The sequence below is a fragment of the Cornus florida genome, unplaced genomic scaffold (genome assembly GCF_030987335.1).
Source record: "Cornus florida cultivar Cherokee Brave unplaced genomic scaffold, ASM3098733v1 CherokeeBrave_3.0.0_Hap2_Chr09, whole genome shotgun sequence".
Taxonomy (NCBI): Eukaryota; Viridiplantae; Streptophyta; class Magnoliopsida; order Cornales; family Cornaceae; genus Cornus; species Cornus florida.
Genome location: NW_026775579.1, coordinates 55,369,355 through 55,391,193, shown reverse-complemented (window position 1 = coordinate 55,391,193; position 21,839 = coordinate 55,369,355). Strand labels below are relative to the sequence as shown.

At 34.0% G+C, this 21,839-nt stretch overlaps 1 protein-coding gene across 3 annotated transcripts; it reads left to right on the top strand.

The window, feature by feature from the left end:
- The first annotated feature begins 1,260 nt into the window (after positions 1–1,260).
- On the top strand, positions 1,261–10,136 carry LOC132273989 (F-box protein CPR1-like). 3 transcript variants are annotated; one of them, XM_059775123.1, is made up of 3 exons: positions 1,261–2,779; positions 3,295–3,377; positions 9,243–10,136. In XM_059775123.1, the coding sequence occupies exons 1-2, from the start codon at positions 1,572–1,574 to the stop codon at positions 3,332–3,334; spliced, it is 1,248 nt and encodes a 415-aa protein (XP_059631106.1). In that variant the 5' UTR covers positions 1,261–1,571; the 3' UTR covers positions 3,335–3,377; positions 9,243–10,136. The 3 variants fall into 3 exon arrangements, with proteins under 3 accessions (XP_059631106.1, XP_059631105.1, XP_059631104.1); XM_059775122.1 differs by having other exon boundaries at positions 9,220–10,136; XM_059775121.1 differs by lacking the exon at positions 9,243–10,136 and adding an exon at positions 3,788–4,068 and having other exon boundaries at positions 1,262–2,779.
- Positions 10,137–21,839: the final 11,703 nt, after the last annotated feature.

Below are 21,839 nucleotides of genomic sequence, written 5' to 3'. Positions count from 1 at the left end.
TTTTTACACTATGCTCCCCCTAAATTTAATTTCTGGCTCCGCCCCTGCTTTTACAGTGTAACATTTGCATACAAACAGATTTAAAATCTAATATTTAAAAGCAGATTTATACTTTTGACCACCTTCTACTATTTTAAACTATTACTTGAGCTGCGAAATTTCTTTTAAAAACTCCAGTAATTTACTTGCTCTCCGCATATCATTTATTCTCCACTATTTTCTTAAATGGAAACTATTTTCACAATTTGCTTTGTCTTTTAGATTCTTTTTATCAATATTTACTTTGTATCCATTGCTGGATTGGTTGCTGCAAAAGAAACAAATGTTTGTTTGGCATTGGAGCAAACTATATCAAAGATATATGCATTAGGAAGAAAAACCAATTCCCTCGTCATACATTTGGCTTGAAGCACATCACATCTTGCTAACCAAACAGACCCTTAAAATTTTAGCTTTTTTTATAATGGATGTTTGTTAAACAGTGACAAGTGCCTCGATCCAGATATAGGGTCGGCCCTGGGCCTAGATTGCTCATGAGGTCACCTAGGGCCTCCAAAACTGGATGGCCTCAAATTTAGACCCATTCTGTATATTTTCCCTATTGGGCTATTTTTTTGCTTATTAACTTCTTTTTCAGTCTTGGGCAAGTTGGGCTGTAACACAGTTGAAGCCCAACAGACTTTGGGCCTCAAACTTGGCTAGCAACCAAAAGATACTTGGAGTCTCACACATTGGAACAATAAGAAGTGCTGACTGCTGAGAAGTGCTTCGAAAATTAATAATTCCGCTAATCTATCCAGCATCATAAATGAATAAATAAATAACTTATAATTATACTTTTTTCTTCATTCTAAAACATTTTTTTATTTTTTTATCTTTTACTTTTTATAATCGGTGTGTCCGGTTCCGTCCCAACTAATTCATGGGATCCGAATCGAATAAAGTTTAAATTATATCCAAATCGTAACCTCTAAAGAATTGATCGCTCTCGAAAAATTTAAATTTAAGACTTAATATTTTTCAAGTTAAACAAAATATTTGATAGTTGTTTTTGTAATTTTAAAAAATTATTTTTAACATTAAATAACAAAATTAAATTTGTTATTTTTATAGTTGGTTTAAGGGGTCAGAATTTTCTAAAACAGATTAAAAATTTATGGTCAAAATTTGAAAGTGGTTTTTGAAATTAGCTTCTTCTTTTCGTTTTTTTTTTTTTTTTTATACCGCACAAACTTACGTGTGACCCTAACAAATTGTTTGAGACGAAATGGTAGAAAAATAAAAAAAGGAAAAAAATTATCCCATCAGGACATCACCAACTTTACCGAACCACCCATTTTCTCTCTTCTTCACACTCTCTCTCTCTACGCGATATGCGCTCGCCGCTCACTCTTTCTATCTAACCAGAGCGATCTACACACTTTCTATCTAACCAGGGTGATCTAAACTCTTTCTCTTGCCGAGCGATCTGCACTTTCTCTCTCTAACCAGATGATTCTCTCTCCATCTCAGTGAAAAAGGGCGATTTGCTCCTCTTATTTACACGTACAAACCTAGAACAACCGCTAAAGATGTCAGAGCTTCCGGCGGAAGTAACCGCCGACGTACTATCAAGGTTACCGGTGAAATCCCTTCTGAGGTTTAGGTGCGTATCCAGACCATGGTGTGCCCTGATCGACAGCAAACATTTCATCAAATCGCATCTGAATCGATCCATCGAAGCCAGCAGCACCAATCTCAGCATCATACTTGTATATGGTAATGATATCTACTCTATGGACTTCGACTCGTTCGATCGTGCTATAAAGCTTAATCACCCCTTGGAGTCCACACACAATTTGAAAGTATTGGGCTCTTGTAATGGCTTGCTCTGTCTGTCTGAAACTGAGGATGAACACATTGTGCTGTGGAACCCTTGGACCCGGAAGCACCAGAAGATACCGGTTTCACCCATCGAGTTTCCGGGTAAGTTACCGGTAGGACCCATCGGGTTCCCGCGTAAGTTACCATATTTATCACCATTTGCACCACCAGCACCACGTATATTTGGCACTTGCGAGTTTATTGTTTATGGGTTTGGGTATGATTGTGTGAGTGACGACTACAAGTTGGTGAGGATGGTACAGTTTTTTGGCTATAGTGTTAATTCGTTCTATTCTGAAGTTAAGGTTTACAGTCTGAAAGCGAATTCGTGGCGAAGGATTCAAGGCTTCCCTTATTACCTCCGACACCACGGAGTGAATGGTGTGCTTGTTAGTGGGGCTTTGCACTGGGTTGTGAGTCCAAGAGCCAAATCGAACTCGGCCGATATGATTGCTGCTTTTGATCTTGGGGTTGAGAAATATAGGTTGTTGCCAGGGTCTGATCGTATGACGGTGTATAATGATTATCATATGAATGTGAGGGTGTTAGGAGGATGCCTTTGTTTAATTTGCCATTATGATGGGGAGGTTGATATATGGGTGATGAAAGAGTATGGAGTAAAGGAATCTTGGACTAAATTGTTCTCTGTTGAGCTGCGAAGTGTATTTAGGTGTTCTGTTTCTGTGAGGCCTCTAGTATATTCAAAGAGTGGTGGGGAAGTGCTCCTGGCCCATGACAATATCAAGCTTCTTTGGTTCGATTTGAAAAGGAAAACTTTCAAGAATGCTTGGATTCATGGTGTGCCAAGTTCATTTGAGGCTGAAATTTGTTTGGGAAGTCTAGTTCCGCTCCCCAGTGATGGTGGATGTGATGGGAAGAAGCAGCAAGCACAAAAGAAGAAGGATAGAAAGGAAAGGTAACCCCAAATTAATTTTTTTGTGCTCTTTTTGCTCTGCCTATATTATCTTACTTGGCATTGTTAGTTACAGAAATTTGGACCCTTTAAATGACATGCTAGTATAGAAATTTGGCACAATGTTAAGATTGTTCTATTCTGACCTGGAGGTCATGGTATAGAAATTTGGCACAATGTTAAGATTGCTCTATTGTGACCTAGAGGTCACGAGTTCAAAATATGGAAACAACCTCTCTGGTAAGGCTGCCTTCATCTGACCCTCCCCAAACCTTGCAATGGCGGGAGTCTGGTTCACTAGGTTTGTCCTTTAATTAGAGTTGGTCTCTTTAATATCTGTGGATCTTAAATGACTACAATTAGTGTAATTAATTACGGTGCAACTGTTAAAGGTTGTATTGACTTCTCATTCTCTAGCAGTAAATTTACCTAGAGCTGAGGATTATATAATTATATTGCCTTTGTTTCTGTATGTTGATGTCACTTAAACCTTACATGCTGTATTTTGATTCTCTTAGAGATGACTTCCTGTCAAAGGGGTTCAAGCTGGCGCTTTAAGCAACTGGAAGAAGAAACTAATTTGGAGCGAGAAGGTGGAAAGGTAGGTCATTAGATTTTGGCAGCATTTTTTGAATTAAAGCCCAGTAGAGTTGGTATCTGTCTTTAAACTTGTTTATGTTGGCTAGTTCAAGTGTAATGCTATTCTGTCTTTTACGTAATATTCTACCCAGACCAACGGGCAGTGGCCTAGCGGTACCAGACCCTTACTTTCCAAAGGGAGGTAAGGGGTTTGAACCTCGGTGGAGGCACGTGTGTATGATTATCAACTAGGAAAAAAAATAAAAAATTTCTACCCAACTAGTTTGGGAAAAGATTTGAGATTGAGTAATTAATGCTATAGAGATGGGCATATGAGATAAAAGAATAATTTTATACAATGTTAGTTGTACAACCTAATCGATCATGTTGCTCCCCTCAAGTATATAATATGAAAAATCTCGCTTCTCTCAGGATTGATGTTGGACCTGCAGTTGTTGGAAATCTTATAAAGTTTGTGGATGGAAGAAAAGAAAAAAGAGTTTTAAGGATGTTTTTCATAATATGTTGTGTGAATTTTTTTTTTTTTTTTTTTTTTTTTGTTTGTTTGTGTAAAGTCAAGTTATGTAGTAGTTTAAAAGATTTCATCTTTTTTGTCTGTTGAAAGGTATATTTACTATAGTTGTAAGAATTGGAACCTTATGTTGTTGAATATTTCCATCTTTACTTGTATTGCAGCTTCTTAAGTTTGTTCATTTTTTCATTGGTCTAATTTTCTAATGATGTTTGATTTACATGAGGGTGTGAAACAATGTCAAGAGACAATAATAGCTTTTTTATGGTATGAATGAAGGTCTGTTGTTATTGTGTCTCATAAGTTTATTTTTACATGGTTTTGTGATAAGCGAATGGGAATGTCCGATTCTGGATTGACGAACTGCCAATAATGAGTCTTTGTTTATAGGAGTAAAGTTATAAATTCAATATTTTTGACTTGGCGCAAATAGGATTTCTCTAATCATTGGACTTTAGCAAACAACATTTTTCAGAATTTTAATTTATTTCTTTGGCATCGAAATGTTTTCTGAATTCATGAATACCAAAATATTTCATTTGATTTTCTATTGTTCTGTTTGAATTTGAATTATCTTCGTATCCTTTTATGGTTAAATGATAACGAACTTGTAAAATTGCAAATTCTTTTCCCCATATTTTTGTGTAACAACTAGCAATAGAAAAAATACAGCTATAAGATTTATTCACATTGATTTATTGTGCCCTTCGATGGAGAATGGAGCATGGCCTGAGAGCTTGGAGTGCATATGACTAGCACTTGCTATTGGAGACGTGGGAAAGATAGATAGAATTAGGAAATTTTGTTTATTTATTTATTATATATTATTATTATTTTAATAATGTTTTAATTTTAGGATATTTTAGTTATTTGATGTCTTAGGATTTTATTTTTGATAGTAAATTGGATTAGGTTTTTCCTTGGCGCTTGTATATATGTGGCTTGTGGTAATGAGAAGACGTTTTATTTTGATTATTGAATATTGAATTGAGTGATTACAAATTGTAGCAGTTCCCAAAACAAACCCTATTCCCCAAAACCTATCAGTCCTATCCACTCATCGGAACACTAACACGCATTGTCCCAAAACGCTAAAACCACCGATACTACCACCCACTAAAACACTAGCCATATCCACCATCTGCAACAAACCACAACATACAAGTCAAATCCCAAGTCCACAACCCTTCATCTGACGCCCAAGTTGAAAACCATTGTAAAACCCAAACCCGAACATCTAACAAATCCAATCTAAGCAACCCAATCACAGAACCCTAGATAGCCTGACGCTCTTGCCCACCTTCTGCCACTGTATCATCCTGCTGCCAAAAGTGACATCATCACCACCACGTCGTCGTGTCTCATCGTTAAAACTGAGCCCTGTGCCGTCGTCTGCTTGCCGTTCTTCATCGCTGTAATTGCAGTAAGCATCTCATTATCTTCTAGCTTCTCTGTCGTTATTCTGGTTCATCTCTCTTGACCAGTGGTCGGTCTCGTTGTTGGAGTGTCTTTGGTGCCTCGTCGTCACTGTATCATTCTCATTGTCGATCATTTAGCCGTTGCTGCTTTTGTTTCTACTGTGGCCTTGAGGGTTCTTCTGTTAAATGATTTGGGAAAGCCAAGCATTGGGTTTTATACACCAAGGTCAACCTGACTCGGCCGTATCTTTAAAAAATATATATGTATATATATATATATATGCAGTAGCCCTGATTTGGATAAGATCAGATATTTCTCTTGGCTCAGTAGTTTTGCTCCAGCCCAACCCAAAATCACATCTATCTTTGTTTGGGTATGAGTTCAGTATCAGTCCAGTTCTGGAACCAGCCCAGAACTGAACTAATCCAGCCAGTTCAGTAGGGTGCAATAGTAACCAAGTTCAGGAAAAAAAAGAAAAGAAAAGAAAATCTTTATTTCAGTTCATGTGTCTACTTTGAGTAACCTTCAACATTTGGGAGGTACTTTGGACTTCGATGAGGTACACATACTTTAATTCAAAAGTTTGTGATTAGTAATTTTATCTATTCGGTTAGTAGAGAAATTTTGCAAAAAGGTCCACTGAACCCAAGAGACCATTGAACCCACTTATCATCATCAATTGGTCCTTTATTTCTTCTCAATACCTATTATATTTTGTCTTTGCTGTCACAATATCCATTTTTATCTTTATTATCTATTTCACTTGAAAATTGCACCTAAATACCTGCTTACCGTGCATGAATTTTGGCATAAGCATTTTAATTGCATTCGGATGTCGTACTTGTGTCTTGTGCTAGTTTATAATTTGGTTCACTTATTTCAATTTGAGTCATATGTCGGCATTATCCTTAACTCTGAAGTCCTTCAGAGAGAGAGAGAGCCAATATTATATACATAATTGATTCCATGCTCAACTTCGGAGTTTATCCCATATCTAAAATCTGTTCTCAACCCAGGAACAAAATGTTTGAAGCTTGGATATAAGCATTTCATTTCGGATTAATTAACATTACGTTTAATAATAATACTTAATCAATTATACTAGAAGCTTTAATCAAATTAGGATTTTAACCAGAATGAATATACATAGACCCAAGTTATATTCCAGTAATACTAGGTTACAATTTACAAAACTTGGACTTAAATTTGTTAGTCTCAGACCTCTACTTAGTTTGACAACAAAACTATCATTGGGTGCAATCGCTACACAATTTATATGTTCTAAGGGATCCATGAGAAATTATAATCATATAGTGTTACAATTTAATCGATTAATAAGATTATCAAATGAATTGTAATTACAATTGAAATCTTAATATGCAACATTCAAAACACAAAAATAGTGTAGCTGCTAAATGTTATTTGTTAATCTCAAGTTTTCACACCAAGAGTAACCTGGTAGTTTTGATGATAACAACCTATTAATGTGGGAATTTAATATTCTATTCGAGTGAGGTGAATTGTAGGATATTCTTTATAAACTCAAGTAATTCAAGATCAAAGGCCTTGGACTTCCAAAAAAACTCACAAGAAGATTCAAGTTCATGAAGTCACATGACCATTGAACTTAAAGCTCAAAGATCTAAGATCAATGGCAAAGTTGAAGTGGATCCAAGCCTTGAGATGTTTGACCCAAAAGCTCAAGATTGAATATCAAGATTTGGGTAGGATAGTCTTGGGCTATGTTACATGGACTCTTCAAAAGTAATGAAATACCCGTGGGCCGTGTCGGACACCTATTGCTTGGACATGGCTATGGGATACGTGTCCCACACTTTTGGTTGGACATGTAGTTAAAAATCATATCTAGTCATTCAATTATATTATTACTTTAAAATGAGTTAAATGCCTATATTGAACATTTTATTAGATAAAAACATTACTTTACTCTTGAAAATAAAATAAAATAATTAATAAAATAAATATTTAGCCATGTCCGTGTGTCCTTCTGTTTGGAGATTTGACACGCCCGACACATAGATGCATACCCATGTCCATGTAACATAGGTCTTGGGTGAGTGTTAGTATTAAATGTAAAGTTATTTTTGAAGTAACGTCATTTGAAAACTCAACCCTTGACCTAGTGGACACTAGGACCTAGTGCACTCCATGCATATTATTTTAAATGGTCCCTAGACTCTTAATGATAGGCCTTGGTCTTAATTGAACAATACTTTAAGGTCATAGTTGCTAGCAGAGTGACTTTGGTTCAAATCAGTCTACTTAGTCTCATGACCTAATCACGCTTAAAAATTGATAGCTTTCAGTGTAGTTAGAATTTTTAACTGAGACCAATCCCATTGGAAAGTAGACTTCAAGAGCCTCAACTTGGACACAAATTTGGCGTGATTTGGATTTTAAATGAATAAGTTATGGCCTTCCAGAGTTAGTCCACTATCGCAGGGTCTTATAGGCATCCATAAGATTCGACAGACGTCTACGCCTTCACGTTTTGGGCATTTACTGAAAGTGAACTTTTTCAGAATGACCAACAGACGTCTATAGTCTTCAGGAGAGATGTCTATGCCTTCATATTTTACAAAAAGGCAGATTTAAAAACCCCTAAATGGTCATAAGCAGCTATATTATCAAATGGGTTATATATACCCAATGTCTTGGACATTTTTGGGTGTGCAAGAGAGCTAGAGAGAGACGTACCATTGGTCATACATTTGAATACCTGTGGTAGGCAAGATGTACCATGCAGTTTAGATTTGAATATCATTTGGTAGAACTTCTCTCTCGTAGGAACCACCATTGTGCCTAATCTCTCATATGATACATTGTGGTTCATCTTGCAAACCTAGAGTTGAGTTTTCTCTTGAATACGTCATCTATAGATCTGAGCTTGTATTGAAATTGAGGGATTTATGTTGTTGTACTTTGTTGAAGGATATATATATTAAAGTTGCACCTACTCTAATAGCTTAAGCTTTTAGAGTAGATGATTGTTAACATGGTATCAGAGCCAAAGGTCTTGAGTCCAAACCTCATTGTCACCCTAATTAAAATTGAAAAACACGTGTTGGACCAAAGAGAAGGCCACACTTAAGGGGGCGTGTTGAAGGATATAAATATTGAAGTTGCACCCTCTCTAATAGCTAAAGCTTTTGAAGTAGATGGTTAACATACTTCAACTTTCGTCTATCTATTGAGATCATTGCAAGGGTTTGCTCTTTAGCCCAGAAGAGTGGATTCTCTCTTAGCCTGAAAAGAGAGGGTTTGCTCTTGAGCCCAGAAAAGGAGCATGTAAGGGTTTTCTCTTCACCAGCGAAGGAGAAGTGAGCTAGTGGATTTGAAAATCCTCAAGAAGTGCTCTTGAGGCATGGATGTAGGCAGGAGTGCCGAACCAGGTAAATACTAGGTGTCCTTTGGGTATCCATTTCACTACCCTTATCTCTCTTTACTTTTACTTGTTATGCTTACACTTCATAGGTATTTTGTTACATCTAGCTTAGCCATTTTTTACACGAACACCAAGTGTTTGATGACTTTCTTGTGAACTTTAAAATTATTATTTTATTCATGACATTTGCATTTAATATTTGTGAAAGGGATTTGCATCCCTTGGACGCTTTGGTTGGAATCCAGTTTAGGTCCACCCAATCCATCCAAGGGAAGCGAACCCCTTTAGCTAGCTTATTTGCTTTCTTTCTTCGATTTAAAAATACGTAATTTTTATTGAATTAACTCTTGAGAATATTGCCCAGTTGGCTATTGTGTAGAGCACTGATGTATTTTTTTTTTTTGATAGATTTTAATTTTTTAATTTTATTTTATAGAGCACTGATGTGTTTAATCGAGTTACATTTACAACTGCCTAGGCCAGTATTAAGTTCTCACCTTCTAACAGTGTACATTTACCAATGGAAAAAGCTATGACAAGGACACTCTCATTCCCATTCATTGGATCAAGTTTGCTTTGATGCCATGAGCTGGTTCCAATCGAGTTTGCTTTGATGCCACATGCGTGTTCCAATGGATGTGAGTGTGACTTGTGAGTTCATGGCAAGAGCGCCATCATTATAGATTTCTCTTTACCATTAGGCGACGAAAGCTGGTGCTTTAAGCAACTGGAAGAGGAAAGGAGTGAGAAGGTGCAGTTGTAGGGTAATATATTTTGGTAGCATCTTTCACATCAATACTTTGTTGAGTAGGTCTCTGTCTTTTGCTTTAACTTGATTATACGGCCGAGTTTAACTTTAATGGTATTCCATCCGATAGATGACGTGATAATCCTAGAAACAGGAGATGGGATTGATAATCAAAGGAGAAGATCCGTTTTATACTTTGTCTGCTCTTTCATGTTGCTCGACGAAAATTTGTGTCCATCTCCGGGAGTCAAGATTGATGCTGAACCGATGGGGCAGTAATAGGGCATTTTAGAATGTTTGGGGATGGAAGGAAGGAAAGAAGATCAAAGATTTTGTCTCACAATATGTGGTCATACTGTTTGTGTTGAAACAGTTTTCTTATAGTTAAAACATCTCATCGTTTTAGGTACCGCGGTTTTGAGAGATTTCACTTCAAATGCTTGCTTGCATAAGCTTGATAATTTTTTGTGAGTTTAATTTTCACTGATGAATATGAATTTAAATGAGGTGTAAAGCAGTGTGCATTCAAGTTTATCATTACTTTGTATCTCATAAATTTGTTTTTGCTGGGTTTTATGGTAGGGGAAATGTGAATGGTCTTTTGTGGAATGGTGAACTCTCCATGGTGAGTATTTGTTTACCTAAGAATGATTATAAATTCATAAATTTGTATTGACTTTTTGGCTTGGCCAGAATTGGATTTATCACATCATCAAGCTTTTAGTAGACAAGTTTTCTTTAAAAAAAATTCATTAATTTGTTTGACATAAACATTGTTTCCGATTTTTTTGGCAATTTATTTTCTTTTTCAACTTTTATCTCTCTCTTTTTTTTGTTAAATGATTGACAAACTTGGTTTTTTAACCAGAAACAAGTCTGGTCATGCAATCAAATCTGACCCTCATTAATATGAGTTGTAATTCATTGTATTTTTTTCAAATCTGACCCTCATTAATATGAGTTGTAATTCACTGTATTTTTTTCAAATCTGACCCTCATTAATATGAGTTGTAATTCATTGTATTTTTTAAAATATGAATAGAGCATTCTAAGTTATTTTTGACTAAGATAACAAAGTCTTTAATTAATAAGAAATAAATAATATTTTTTTAAAAATATAACTAAATATTAGATTGATAGAATTTAAATGAATATAAATATAGGATTAATTATTTACTAAAAATCTATATAAAAATTAGAAGAAAAAAAATAAAAAAGGTTTAAGTCTCTACTTTTGTTGTTGTTTTTGCAATTCCTACAATTTATCCTCTTGAAGTTAACCGGGGATATAGATCGATGTTCAAATATAAAATAGAAAGTATTCTAGACGAAACGTATGGGTAACTCATTGATATACTTATCATTTTTGTAACTAATGAACAATTTTATTTTATTTTTATTTGCTTAATGAAGATCACTGACGTTGGATTGTTTTGAATGTTACTTGTTATTGCATGTCATCTCAACTATTGAATGGTTAGTAATTTTTCACCTTTTCTATTAACAAATTGGATTTATTTAATTATTGATATGACTTTTATTGGTAAATTCAAACAATCGGGAATTACAAATTATAAAATAATTTAAATTCGTTGGAAATTTCTAAATGTGGTTTTGATCTTGCATCATACTAATATTGTTTATATCTGTTCTTGAAATACCAATTAACAATTTAATATTGAAACTAAAATTTTCAAATTTAAATTTTTTACTTTACTCCTTATCAAGCAATTTATCATTTTTTTTTTTTTTTTTTTAATCACGTGGAATCGCACGGGTTGTTTCGTAGTGTGTGTATACATATATAAATTATATATGAACCCCATTTCATATAGGGTTAAAATTGTGCCCAATATCATCATTCAGAATATGCATTGATACATCTTTCAATTACTGGCAATTGCAAATAAAGTATGGTGAGAACTATTTAAATTCTTCTATTTAATACTTGAAACATTATTTGATAAAAATGAAATTCAAAAGGTGCAAGCTATTTAAATTCTTTTATTAAATAAATAAAATAGTATTTGATAAAAACATAAAAAATCAATCAATATTAAGTATTTTGTAATTGTTGGAAAAATTCAAAGGGACATTCAAAATGTTCAAGTATTTAAATTCTCATTATTTTCCACACACACACACACACACACACACACACACATATATATATATATATATAAAAGCACATTTAATACAATTTTAATTTAATGAAAGGAAAAACTTTATTTTTTTAGTTTTGTACTTTAAAAAATTTTATATAAATTCTCAATATTATGGGAACGATTCATAACTGTTGGGAAAATTCAAAGGGTAATTCAAAAGGTGCAAACTATTTAAAATCTTCCATTGAATATTTAAAATATTATTTGATAAAAAATTAAGGGAAATTTAAAAGGTGCAACCTATTTAACTTCTTCTATTAAATACATAAAATATTATCATAGTCTATTACCATGCCAGGTTCATATAAATTCAGATGGCGTTGAAGAAACACTAAATCACAAAGTCACAGTAAGCCAAAGGATGAAATTAGGGATCGCCAAAAAAGTAGTCTCATACAATTTTGCGGCAAACATTCGAAGGACTTAAAAAGGTATTTCAATGGTTTAATTTTCGATCAAGAAAGACCGATCCTCAAATGAAGTGGCAAATAGACTAACTACGGCTATGCTATATGTGGCGAAGTGGGGGCAAGCCGAACACCAAAAAGTAGCCTCGAACCTTAAGAGTCCGACGGTATCAAAAAATATATCCTCAGACCTCAAGAGTTCGAAGGTATCAAAAAACAAAATTTCCTCTAAGGCACAAAGAGCTGCCGAGGAATAAAATTCGTCCTTTGATCTCAAGAGTCCGAGAACTTCAAAATTCCTCTAAGGCACAAAGAGGCTATCGAGGAATAAAATTCGTCTTCGGATCTCAAGAGTTCGAGGACCTCAAAATTCCTCTAAGGCACAAAGAGCTGCTGAGAAATAAAATTTGTCTTCGGGTTTCAAGAGTCCGAAGAACTAAAATTCCTCTAAAATACAAAGAGTTGCCGAGTAATATACATTCGTCTTCCGATCTCAAGAGTCTGAAGGCCTAAAATTCCTCTAAGGCACAAAAGAGTGTCGAGGAACAAAATTACATGAAAATTATCTCGAACTCAAAGAAGTCGAAGGTTAAATTTTTATATAAAATCCTCTAAGGCACAAAAGAGTGCCGAGGAACAAAACTTACATGAAAGTTACCTACATCACCGCTATCAAGGCATATTGTCCCAGCTTTTCAAGTGACTTGAACTTTTGGTTCATTGCGGTTAATCAATACAATTCATTACACTAGATACGATTAATTCCCTTTAGTTATGATTGTCAAATCAAACTAAAGGGAATTAGGGGCAAAGTGTGAGGGAAAAAATCTCCCCTTCCAATTAGGACAAGACACATCAACACATAAGGGGACCACCACAAATAGTGAGACTATTTAACCTTCAAATTAGGCCTCTACAAGAAGCTTGGGCCGGGTTAACTAAGCATAGTAGGCTGAACTCATTAAAAAGGCCAGAGATGATGAGACCCCAAACCCAATTACGAATATATTACTAAGCCCATTTTTAGTAATAGTTTTATTAGAAGAATGATTATAATATATGGAAACCAAATAATGTAAATCCTTATTATAAGCATAGTATAATGTGATTTAGACTCTTAAGGGACAAGTAACGCGATTCCTAAGAGGTCTCGATTAGGGTTTTTCTTATATAAAAAGGGCTTAAGACCCTCAATAAAAAGAGAGAAAAAAGGGCAAAGCCCCCAAAAAAGAGATCCAATTCTCATCGCTAGAACTACGTTCCGACCTGATTCCCACCTCTATGAGGCAGGAAAGGTAGCCTATCTAGGTATCCTAAGTTCGGTCATATCATCAAAATACCCCCTACCTCCCCCCCCCCCCCCCCCCCCTCCCCCTTATAATTTCTCTAGTTCTCGTTTCTTTTCTCCATTATTATTTTGGGTGTAGTAATTGCAGAGATTTTGTTGACTTGTCAAAGTCGAACGAATTTTTGCACCTATAAAAAAGTTCAATCTATTTAAATTCTACCATCTGATACTTGAATCTTATTTGATAAAAAAAAAAAAATAAATATCAATCAATATTGTAGAAGTAAGTTGTAATTGTGGAGAAAATTCAAAAAGGACATTTAAAAGGTGCAAGCTATTTAAATTTTTAATATTCTCCATAGTAATATATAGAGTACTGATCTCTTGCTCCCCATGGAGCAAGAAAAATCTTCCGCACTTTTTATAGTGACCATTAGATTAAATCTAATGGTCACATTCCAAACCCACTTAAATATTTTCCTTTTAATATAAAACCACTATCATTATTTCTACTTTCCAATTTAATATTTACCAATACAATTAATTATAACAATAAAAGGTAAGTACTAAAAAAATAAAAATAATGATAGTATAATAATAGCAGTATTAAAGAAAATACTAAAAAAAACAACTAATTTACAAAAGAAATATGAAATTTCATATAATAATAACATGTTTTGTCGTGAATCTTATCCTTATGTCAATAAATTTTTGTTATTATAGTATAATTAGAAAAAAATATATTGTGCGACAGAAAAATAGATTGAATTTCTAGTTTTAAATAACATGTATTTGGGGAGGTATACAATAATTTAAATTATAATCTATTAAATTTTTTATGGGTGAAGTTTTTGCAAATCATAGATTACACTAAGTTGATCAAGTGGATAAAAAAATAGAGATTTTATTTTTAATTTTTAATTTTATTTTTTAGTCGATGTTTCATTGTTTTGTATGTCAATAGTGTAAATTTTAATTTATTTTGCATACTCAAACAGACAATGTCAACTTTAGTATTGGTGAGACGTGATTTCAAAAGGTGAAGAGATTTCTATTTTTATTTTTTTAGTAATTACTTTTTATTGTTATAATTAATTGTATTGGTAAATATTAAATTTGGAAACTATAAATAATGATAGTGGTTTTGTATTAAAAGGAAAAAGTATAGGTAGGTTTAGAATGTGACCATTAGATTTAATCTAATGGTTATTATAAAAAGTGCGGAAGAATTTTCTTACTCCATGGGGAACAAGAGATCACTACTCTCTCTCTCTATATATATATATATATATATATATATAAACACATTAAATGAAAACACTTTTAATTCATGAAAGGAAAAATTTATTATTTTATTTTTGCATTTTAAAAAGGATAAATTATATTGACTTCCCCTAAGGTTTCGTTAATATAAACTAACATCGGGTTTGTAGTTTCTATTCTTTTTTATATGTATTGTATTTTGTTACAATAAACATGTCTTTTAAGGGTATAATTGGAATTTAAAGGTTATAATATTGCTGACATCAACAGTTTTCATCATTTACCATGTTGACCGTTAACGAAGGAAAGATACGTGTTATTTATGTACAAATCTATGGGAGGTAAATATAATTTGACAAAAAGAAGAGGTTAGAGCATATTGAAGAAACCTCGGGGAGCTCCTTGTAATTTACACTCAAAAAGACGTATTCAAAATCTTAATAATTTGGAAGTGATTTGTAACTGCCAACCCCCACCCACGTACGCATAACATTCAAATGAAAACACTTTTAATTTAATGAAAGGAACAACTTTTTTACTTGATTTTTGTAATAAAGTTATTGACTTATTGATTGTTAATGTGATCAAATTAAAAATGTACACATACATGGTCTTTAATTACAAAATTAAAAAAGTAATAAATAAGGAAAGCAAAGAGGGTGATTGAATTTATTCTTAAAAAAATTATTGTCCTTATTTATTACTTTTCTCATTTTGTAATTGGAGACTATGCGTGCAGTTGTAATTGGACAACATTAAGCGATCAAGAGAAAGGAATGACTTACTTACCAGTGAGGAGGCAAGTCTTGTCCTAATATATATATATATATAAACAAAGTATTTAATGAAAACACTTTTAATTTAATAAAACGTATTCACCGATGTGGTAAAATTACAAATGCACAAATAGTTTGTCATTATAAACTCAAGAAAAAAATGATAAATAAGGACAATAATTTTTTTTCAAATAAAGTTAGTCACGCTCTCTGATTTCCTTATTTATCACTTTTCTTATTTGGTAATTGCAGACTATGTATATATTTATAATTGTTTACTCACATGTGAATGGGTAAGTCTTATCCCAATATACATATAATAATAATAATAATAATAATAATGCATTTAATGAAAACACTTTTAATTTAATGAAAGGATAAAATTTATCTAAAATTTATTAGGTTAGTTTTATGGACTAGGATCCTAGTAATTTATTATAGATCCTCGTAATTTACTATCGGATAACATGAAATTAATGTGCATTGCCTTATAAATTTAGGATATAGTCCTATTGTTGCGTATAAAGAGAGAACAATAGCTGTCAAACTACCAAGAATATGAAGAAAACTTCGCCCAAAATGGCTTTCTTAGCTATAGTCTTGTTTACTGCATTTGGTAATCTCTTTCTCTGTCGATATATAGATTATAGATACTTCTGTATGGAGAAATTGTTGCCATTTCGGATATGGTCTAGCGGTTTACTCGCTGGGCTTTAGAGCATAACAAGCTTAAGATCTGGGATTTAAGTCCCGCTCAGTGTTCTTTGTGGTTAGTCTTCACTGCCCTTACAGTGACTTACCCGGCCCGAGTGGGGAGACATCCTTCCGAATCCTCAGAGATTAGTCGGGTTGTTGAGGGCCCTAAGAATTTGTGCCATTCCGGACACCCCGGATTAACTTAAAAAAAAGAAAAAAACCAATTTGCATCACCACCATCATTTTCTTTATCTCTTTTTAATTTGTTTTAAATTATTTTATTACACACTAATTTTTATAGTTATACATGTATATGCCACCTAAACTTATATTCATGTGTCAAAGTTGAGCTACTGATCTTAATTATCTTTCGTGTGATTAAAATTAACAGCTTTTGGTTTGGGAGCTGAAGTAGAGCAATGTGCCCCTCTCAACGGACGCAAGTTTGCAAGCGATCAGGCTACAGTCGGATTGAAAAGAGCCCCAAGTTGTAACTTCGACTGCCAATGCGAACCTTATTATTGGAACACTTGTGATCGATCGAAGTGCATTTCCGCTGTTTGTAGACAAGGGGGATGTGTGTGTGAATGCATCTCGGGAAAACCTGTTGGACCACCTGTTACTCTGAATTAGATTTCCTTCGCTTTGTATGAAGAAATCCGTATGCTTAATATATAAAAGAATAATAATTTTATATTATCCATTGGCATTAGTTGTTAAGAATGCTTGAGACAAGTTTAATTTTAGAATTAAGTGTTAAAGTTTATATTAAATATAATCAAATGCTATGGTGATTAAATTTATATTGTATAATCAAAATTAGAGTTTGATTGAATAAGAAAAATTTATTTTTAAAGGAATTTTGAAGTTTAAAAGAGAAAAGAAACAAAAAGTTAAGACATAATTTTAAAAATTAAAAGTTTTAGGGGACATTATATATATATTTTTTATTATCTAAATAGGAAAAAAAAAAAAAAAAAAAAAAAAAAACATATATTATAGTTGGCGGGGCCAAGCTAGGGAGGGCTCGTGCCCCGCCCTGTGACAAATTTTGTGTTGATTGGGAAAAATCACCTCAAAAGTTACATTAAGAATAATTGAATTATGAATAAATTATGAGCAGGTTCATATTCTCAAACTACTTTATTTATACAAAGCTTATTTTATATGCTAAAACAATGGAAAATATAAGCCAAATATCAGTAAGTAGAACAATACTTAGGTCCTCACAGGATTTATACCATACTCATTATTAATGTGGACCAATAATAAATGGACACATTCTATTTTAATTACCAAATTATAGATAGTAATCAAAACATAAACAAAACAACATTTACCAAACGGGTTTGGTGTTACTGATTTTTGAAACGCAAGAGCTTACCAAACACGTTTTTATGTTTTTCTTTTCAAATTTCCCAAAACAAATTTTCGTTACCAAACATGATTATGATTTCTACACCAAACACTCTTACAACAAAACGATTGTTTTGGTTTTGAATAATAACATAACGCTTAAAACATATATGCCAAATGGTCCTTTAATGCTCAAGTGAAATTGGAACCCAGTGTAGCAAAAGAAACACAATAAACCAAAGGCCCATGACAATGAAGCAATGAAATTTTTTATTACTATGAAAAACAAACTAAGTGAACATTGAAAGAGAGATATGGCTTCGATTGTGTTTGAAATTGGCCTTTGGTTGAAACGTTCGCCAGACTGTGTTGTTTGCCAGCTATGTTGTCTTGCCCTAGCGTGAGCCACAGGGATACCATAGAGATAAGAGAAAAGGAAATATAGTGTCTACTGTAGACACTAAAATTTTAATGGACTTTTGTTTTGATAAATTAACCTATTAAATATGGGTCTAATGTTTAATTAAATTATTTAATTGGCCCAAGCTTGGTTCACTTAAATTATTTAATTAGTCCAGCCCAGATCATTAGATGGAAAGATAATTATTCCTAATAAAATATAGTTGGAATAATTATTTTTAAGGATAATTATCATAATATAACCAGTCCGGCCCAATTATGATTTTTATCCTTATTAAGAGAGGACACGTGTCATCATCCTATGGATCCAAGAAGCCTATAAATAGAGGCCTAGAGGAAGAAGGAAGAGAAAAATTGAGAATTCAGAAATCCAGAATTCCAAAGAGAAATACAGAAACTCTCATCCCTAACATCCAAACCCAAAAGCGAAGAACTTCAAGTACATCAAATTGTGTCGTTTTTCATCAAATTTTACGGTGATCAACAATAAGCACCATCAAATCATGTCGTTCTTCATCCAAATTCCACAGTGATTCAAGATCAAGCTCGCGTAGCCCTTAGATCCAACCAACCAAAAAGGAGATCGAATCAGAGGACTGTATTCTTTGTAAAGAATAGTATTACAGAGGATTGTGATCGGTTGTCAATTATACATCAACCTTTGCAATAGCACAAATCATTGTAAAATAGGGCTATTGGTCGGGTAAGTCGAACCACTGGAACTGCAAGTTTGTGGCAACCAAGGTATCTAAAATCACTTCTAGAATGATAAAAAGGGGTTGTAGAGTTTGTTGGTTTGTCACTAAAATTAAGGGTTTAAATTGCATAAAACAATAATGTGTTAGGAAGTAAAGAGATAAAGACAATAAAGAAGGGACTAGGGAAGTGAATCCACTACCTATCAATAAGCATGCTAGGAAATGATTTACTTGGGGAAATAACATATATATGTATGACCATGGAATGCAACAACATAAAATTGCTACATTACCTTCAAGAAATTTATGAAATCAATTAGCAAGAATAACATATCAAAGCATTACATGTTTTGGTTACCTAAACTAAGATGCAACATTAGACATGATCGCTAAGCCAAAGATTATCAAGCCATTAATCTCATAATAGAAGCACATGAAATAGAAATCAAGAATAATCTATCAAAGGAATACCCTAAGCAATACATTATCAACTTTCTTAAATATCATGCCAATAAAAACACTTCCATAAACTCATCTCCATTGTCACTATGGAAATGTAGCAATATATCATCAGAGAAAAACAATCAAAGACAAGACATTTAACTCAAAATGATCATTAATAAACATTGAAGTTCATTACATCAAATAAGGTGCTCTAGTTCATAGAAAGGTCACATATATACATTAAACCCCCAAATATAAATCAAAACAAAGCAATGCTTACAAAATGGAGCTTCATCACCTCCCTAGATAGGGAGTTAGCTACCCATGAAGACAAAGAATGAAGAAGAAAAAGATGAAGAATCCCTCTCCATTTTTGCACATTAAGCTTAAGAACACCCAAAACCCTCCAAACTCACTATTTCTCTCTCTAGAACTTAGCTAAATGTGAGATATGGAATAATACAAGCCTTCACCCTCTTATCTAGGCAAAAACTTACTTCTATCCACTACATCACGAGCTCTAACCACCCTAGAGGTCATTTGGACCACACAAAATGCAGAGGGAACAAGGTTTAGCACAAAAGCAGGAGCAGGTAAGTTGCTCTCTGCAGATCGGCGGGCGCCCACGAGGCGCTGGCGCCCGCGAGTGCTTGCATCGGCGGAAGTGGTCTCTGGACAAAACGGCAGGCTCCCGCGGTAGCGCAGCGGCGCCTGCGGAACTGACGACGGGGGCCCGTGGAGCCTTGACTTCCAAAAGCTCTCAGCCTTTTCTTTAGCCTCATTGGTTGGTCAAGTGATGCGGTCGTCATTTTGAATGCAATGCCGCAACATTCATACACATGATGGCTCAAGGAACTTAGCTTAAATAACAGTCCCCAGCAACGGCTTACTTTGATTCTTCAAAAGATTGTCAAAATCGTTCCTTTAGCTACATTAGAGGGAACCGACCTGAAAACAAACAAATAAAGCTAAACTATACATTATTATTAACTAATGGACTTAACTAATGCAAATAAGGGCGCTTGAATATGCAATATTCGGCGCTTATCACACCCCCAAACTTATATTTTGCTAGTCCCATAGCAAAACCAAAATATAGAACCTAACAAAAATGACAACATATGAAATGTTGACAACATGCAACAATCGTAAAGCAGAAATTACCTACAAAGCTCAAATAGACTCATTCAGCAGACTCAATAACTTAGAACAATAGAGAATTGGAGACAGACTCATTCAGCAGACTACCTTGCATATATGAGGCCTTGATAAACAAAAATGGTAAAACACATTTCAACTTTTATGCATCAATCATCATAGCCTATATAAACACTTCAATTGTCATTTCTAAAAGAGATTTGAACTTTAACTTCAGTGAAAGTGAACCGAATTCCCAATATGCGGCTTTTACCCTCTTTTTCCAATCTTAGAAACACAAGCCTTCAAATCATTGAATTTCCCTCTAAATGGGGTTTCTAAGGCATGACTTTATTCACAATACAACTTTTGTTGCTTGTTGAAAATTTATTCAATAGCTCGAAACGATACATACTATGGTTGTGCAATGCCAAAGCCCCTTATGCTTTCTAACCAACCCTTATAACAAGTGTTAGGCCAACAACTCCCAAACCGGATGGTTTTAGGGTGTTAAGTGTAAAGACACTCCTAGGGCTTAATAACTCGAGTTGGAAAGGCTACGAACTCCAACGAACTATATTTATTTATTTATAACATTTTGTGAATGACCGTACAATGTCTAAGTCCCTTAAGCTTTCTAACCAACCCATGTAGCAAGTGTTAGGCCAACAACTCCCAAACCGGATGGCTTTAGGGTGTTAAGTGTATAGACACTCATAGGGCTTAATAACTCGAGTTGGAAAGGTTACGAACTCAAACTGGTCATTATCATTGCTTACTTTTCTTTTCTTTCTTTTTTTTATTTGTTTGTTTGTTTGTTTGTTTTTTTTTTTTTAACTCAAAATGATAAAAAAAATGCCAAAGATATCCATTCATTATGGTCATCACCTCAAATTAGCTGAGTCATGATCAAGGTCAATTGGGTTGCATACCTCATAATTAGGTTCCCGGTGTGCATCTGTGCAATGTGAAGCATAGAAGAGTTTGAAATCCAACGAAAATCTAATTGAAGCGGTTATATAAACCGATATGAGTCAACATAGTCATTACAAATTTTTCTTTATTTTCAAAAAATATCATTTGCCTCTATACACAAAGTCTTAAACATATGCTTCCATCTCCAATAAGTTCCATGATTACACTATCAATGCTTCCAACAAAATGACTTTATTAACTTACATGCATCAAGATATGGGCATGCAAGCAAAAATGTAATCTTAAAAGCAAAAATGTTATCTAAAAAATGCAACAATTGCAATGCACCCCCAAACTTAAATGTCACATTGTCCTCAATGTGAGAAGACAAAGGATAAATAATGAAAAAGGAAAAGTGCAACAAGAACAATAGTACCAAGTTGAAGAGGAATTGAGTGGCGGTGCAAAAATAGGCCACTTCGTGAATTCCACGAGCATACCCCCAAACTTGGTTGCAAAAACCTGTCAAAAGCATCTATACACAGTAAGTACCATATGAATCCAAAATGAATGAAAATAACTGCAATTTATTCAACTAAAAACTAGAATCCATGCAAAGTAGCAAAAGCGATGCAGTTATCAGTTCAAAAGAAGATGGAAAGCAATTGCCAAACGCGGCCCAAAAGAAGTCTAAAAAGTACTATTGAAAAGAGAAATAAGACTAGAAGCAAAGAATCACTCCATCATTGGAGTGGTAGAGGAACCGCCAGGTGCGCCGGGTGCACGGTCGATCAAAGTCTGGAGCATAGCCTGT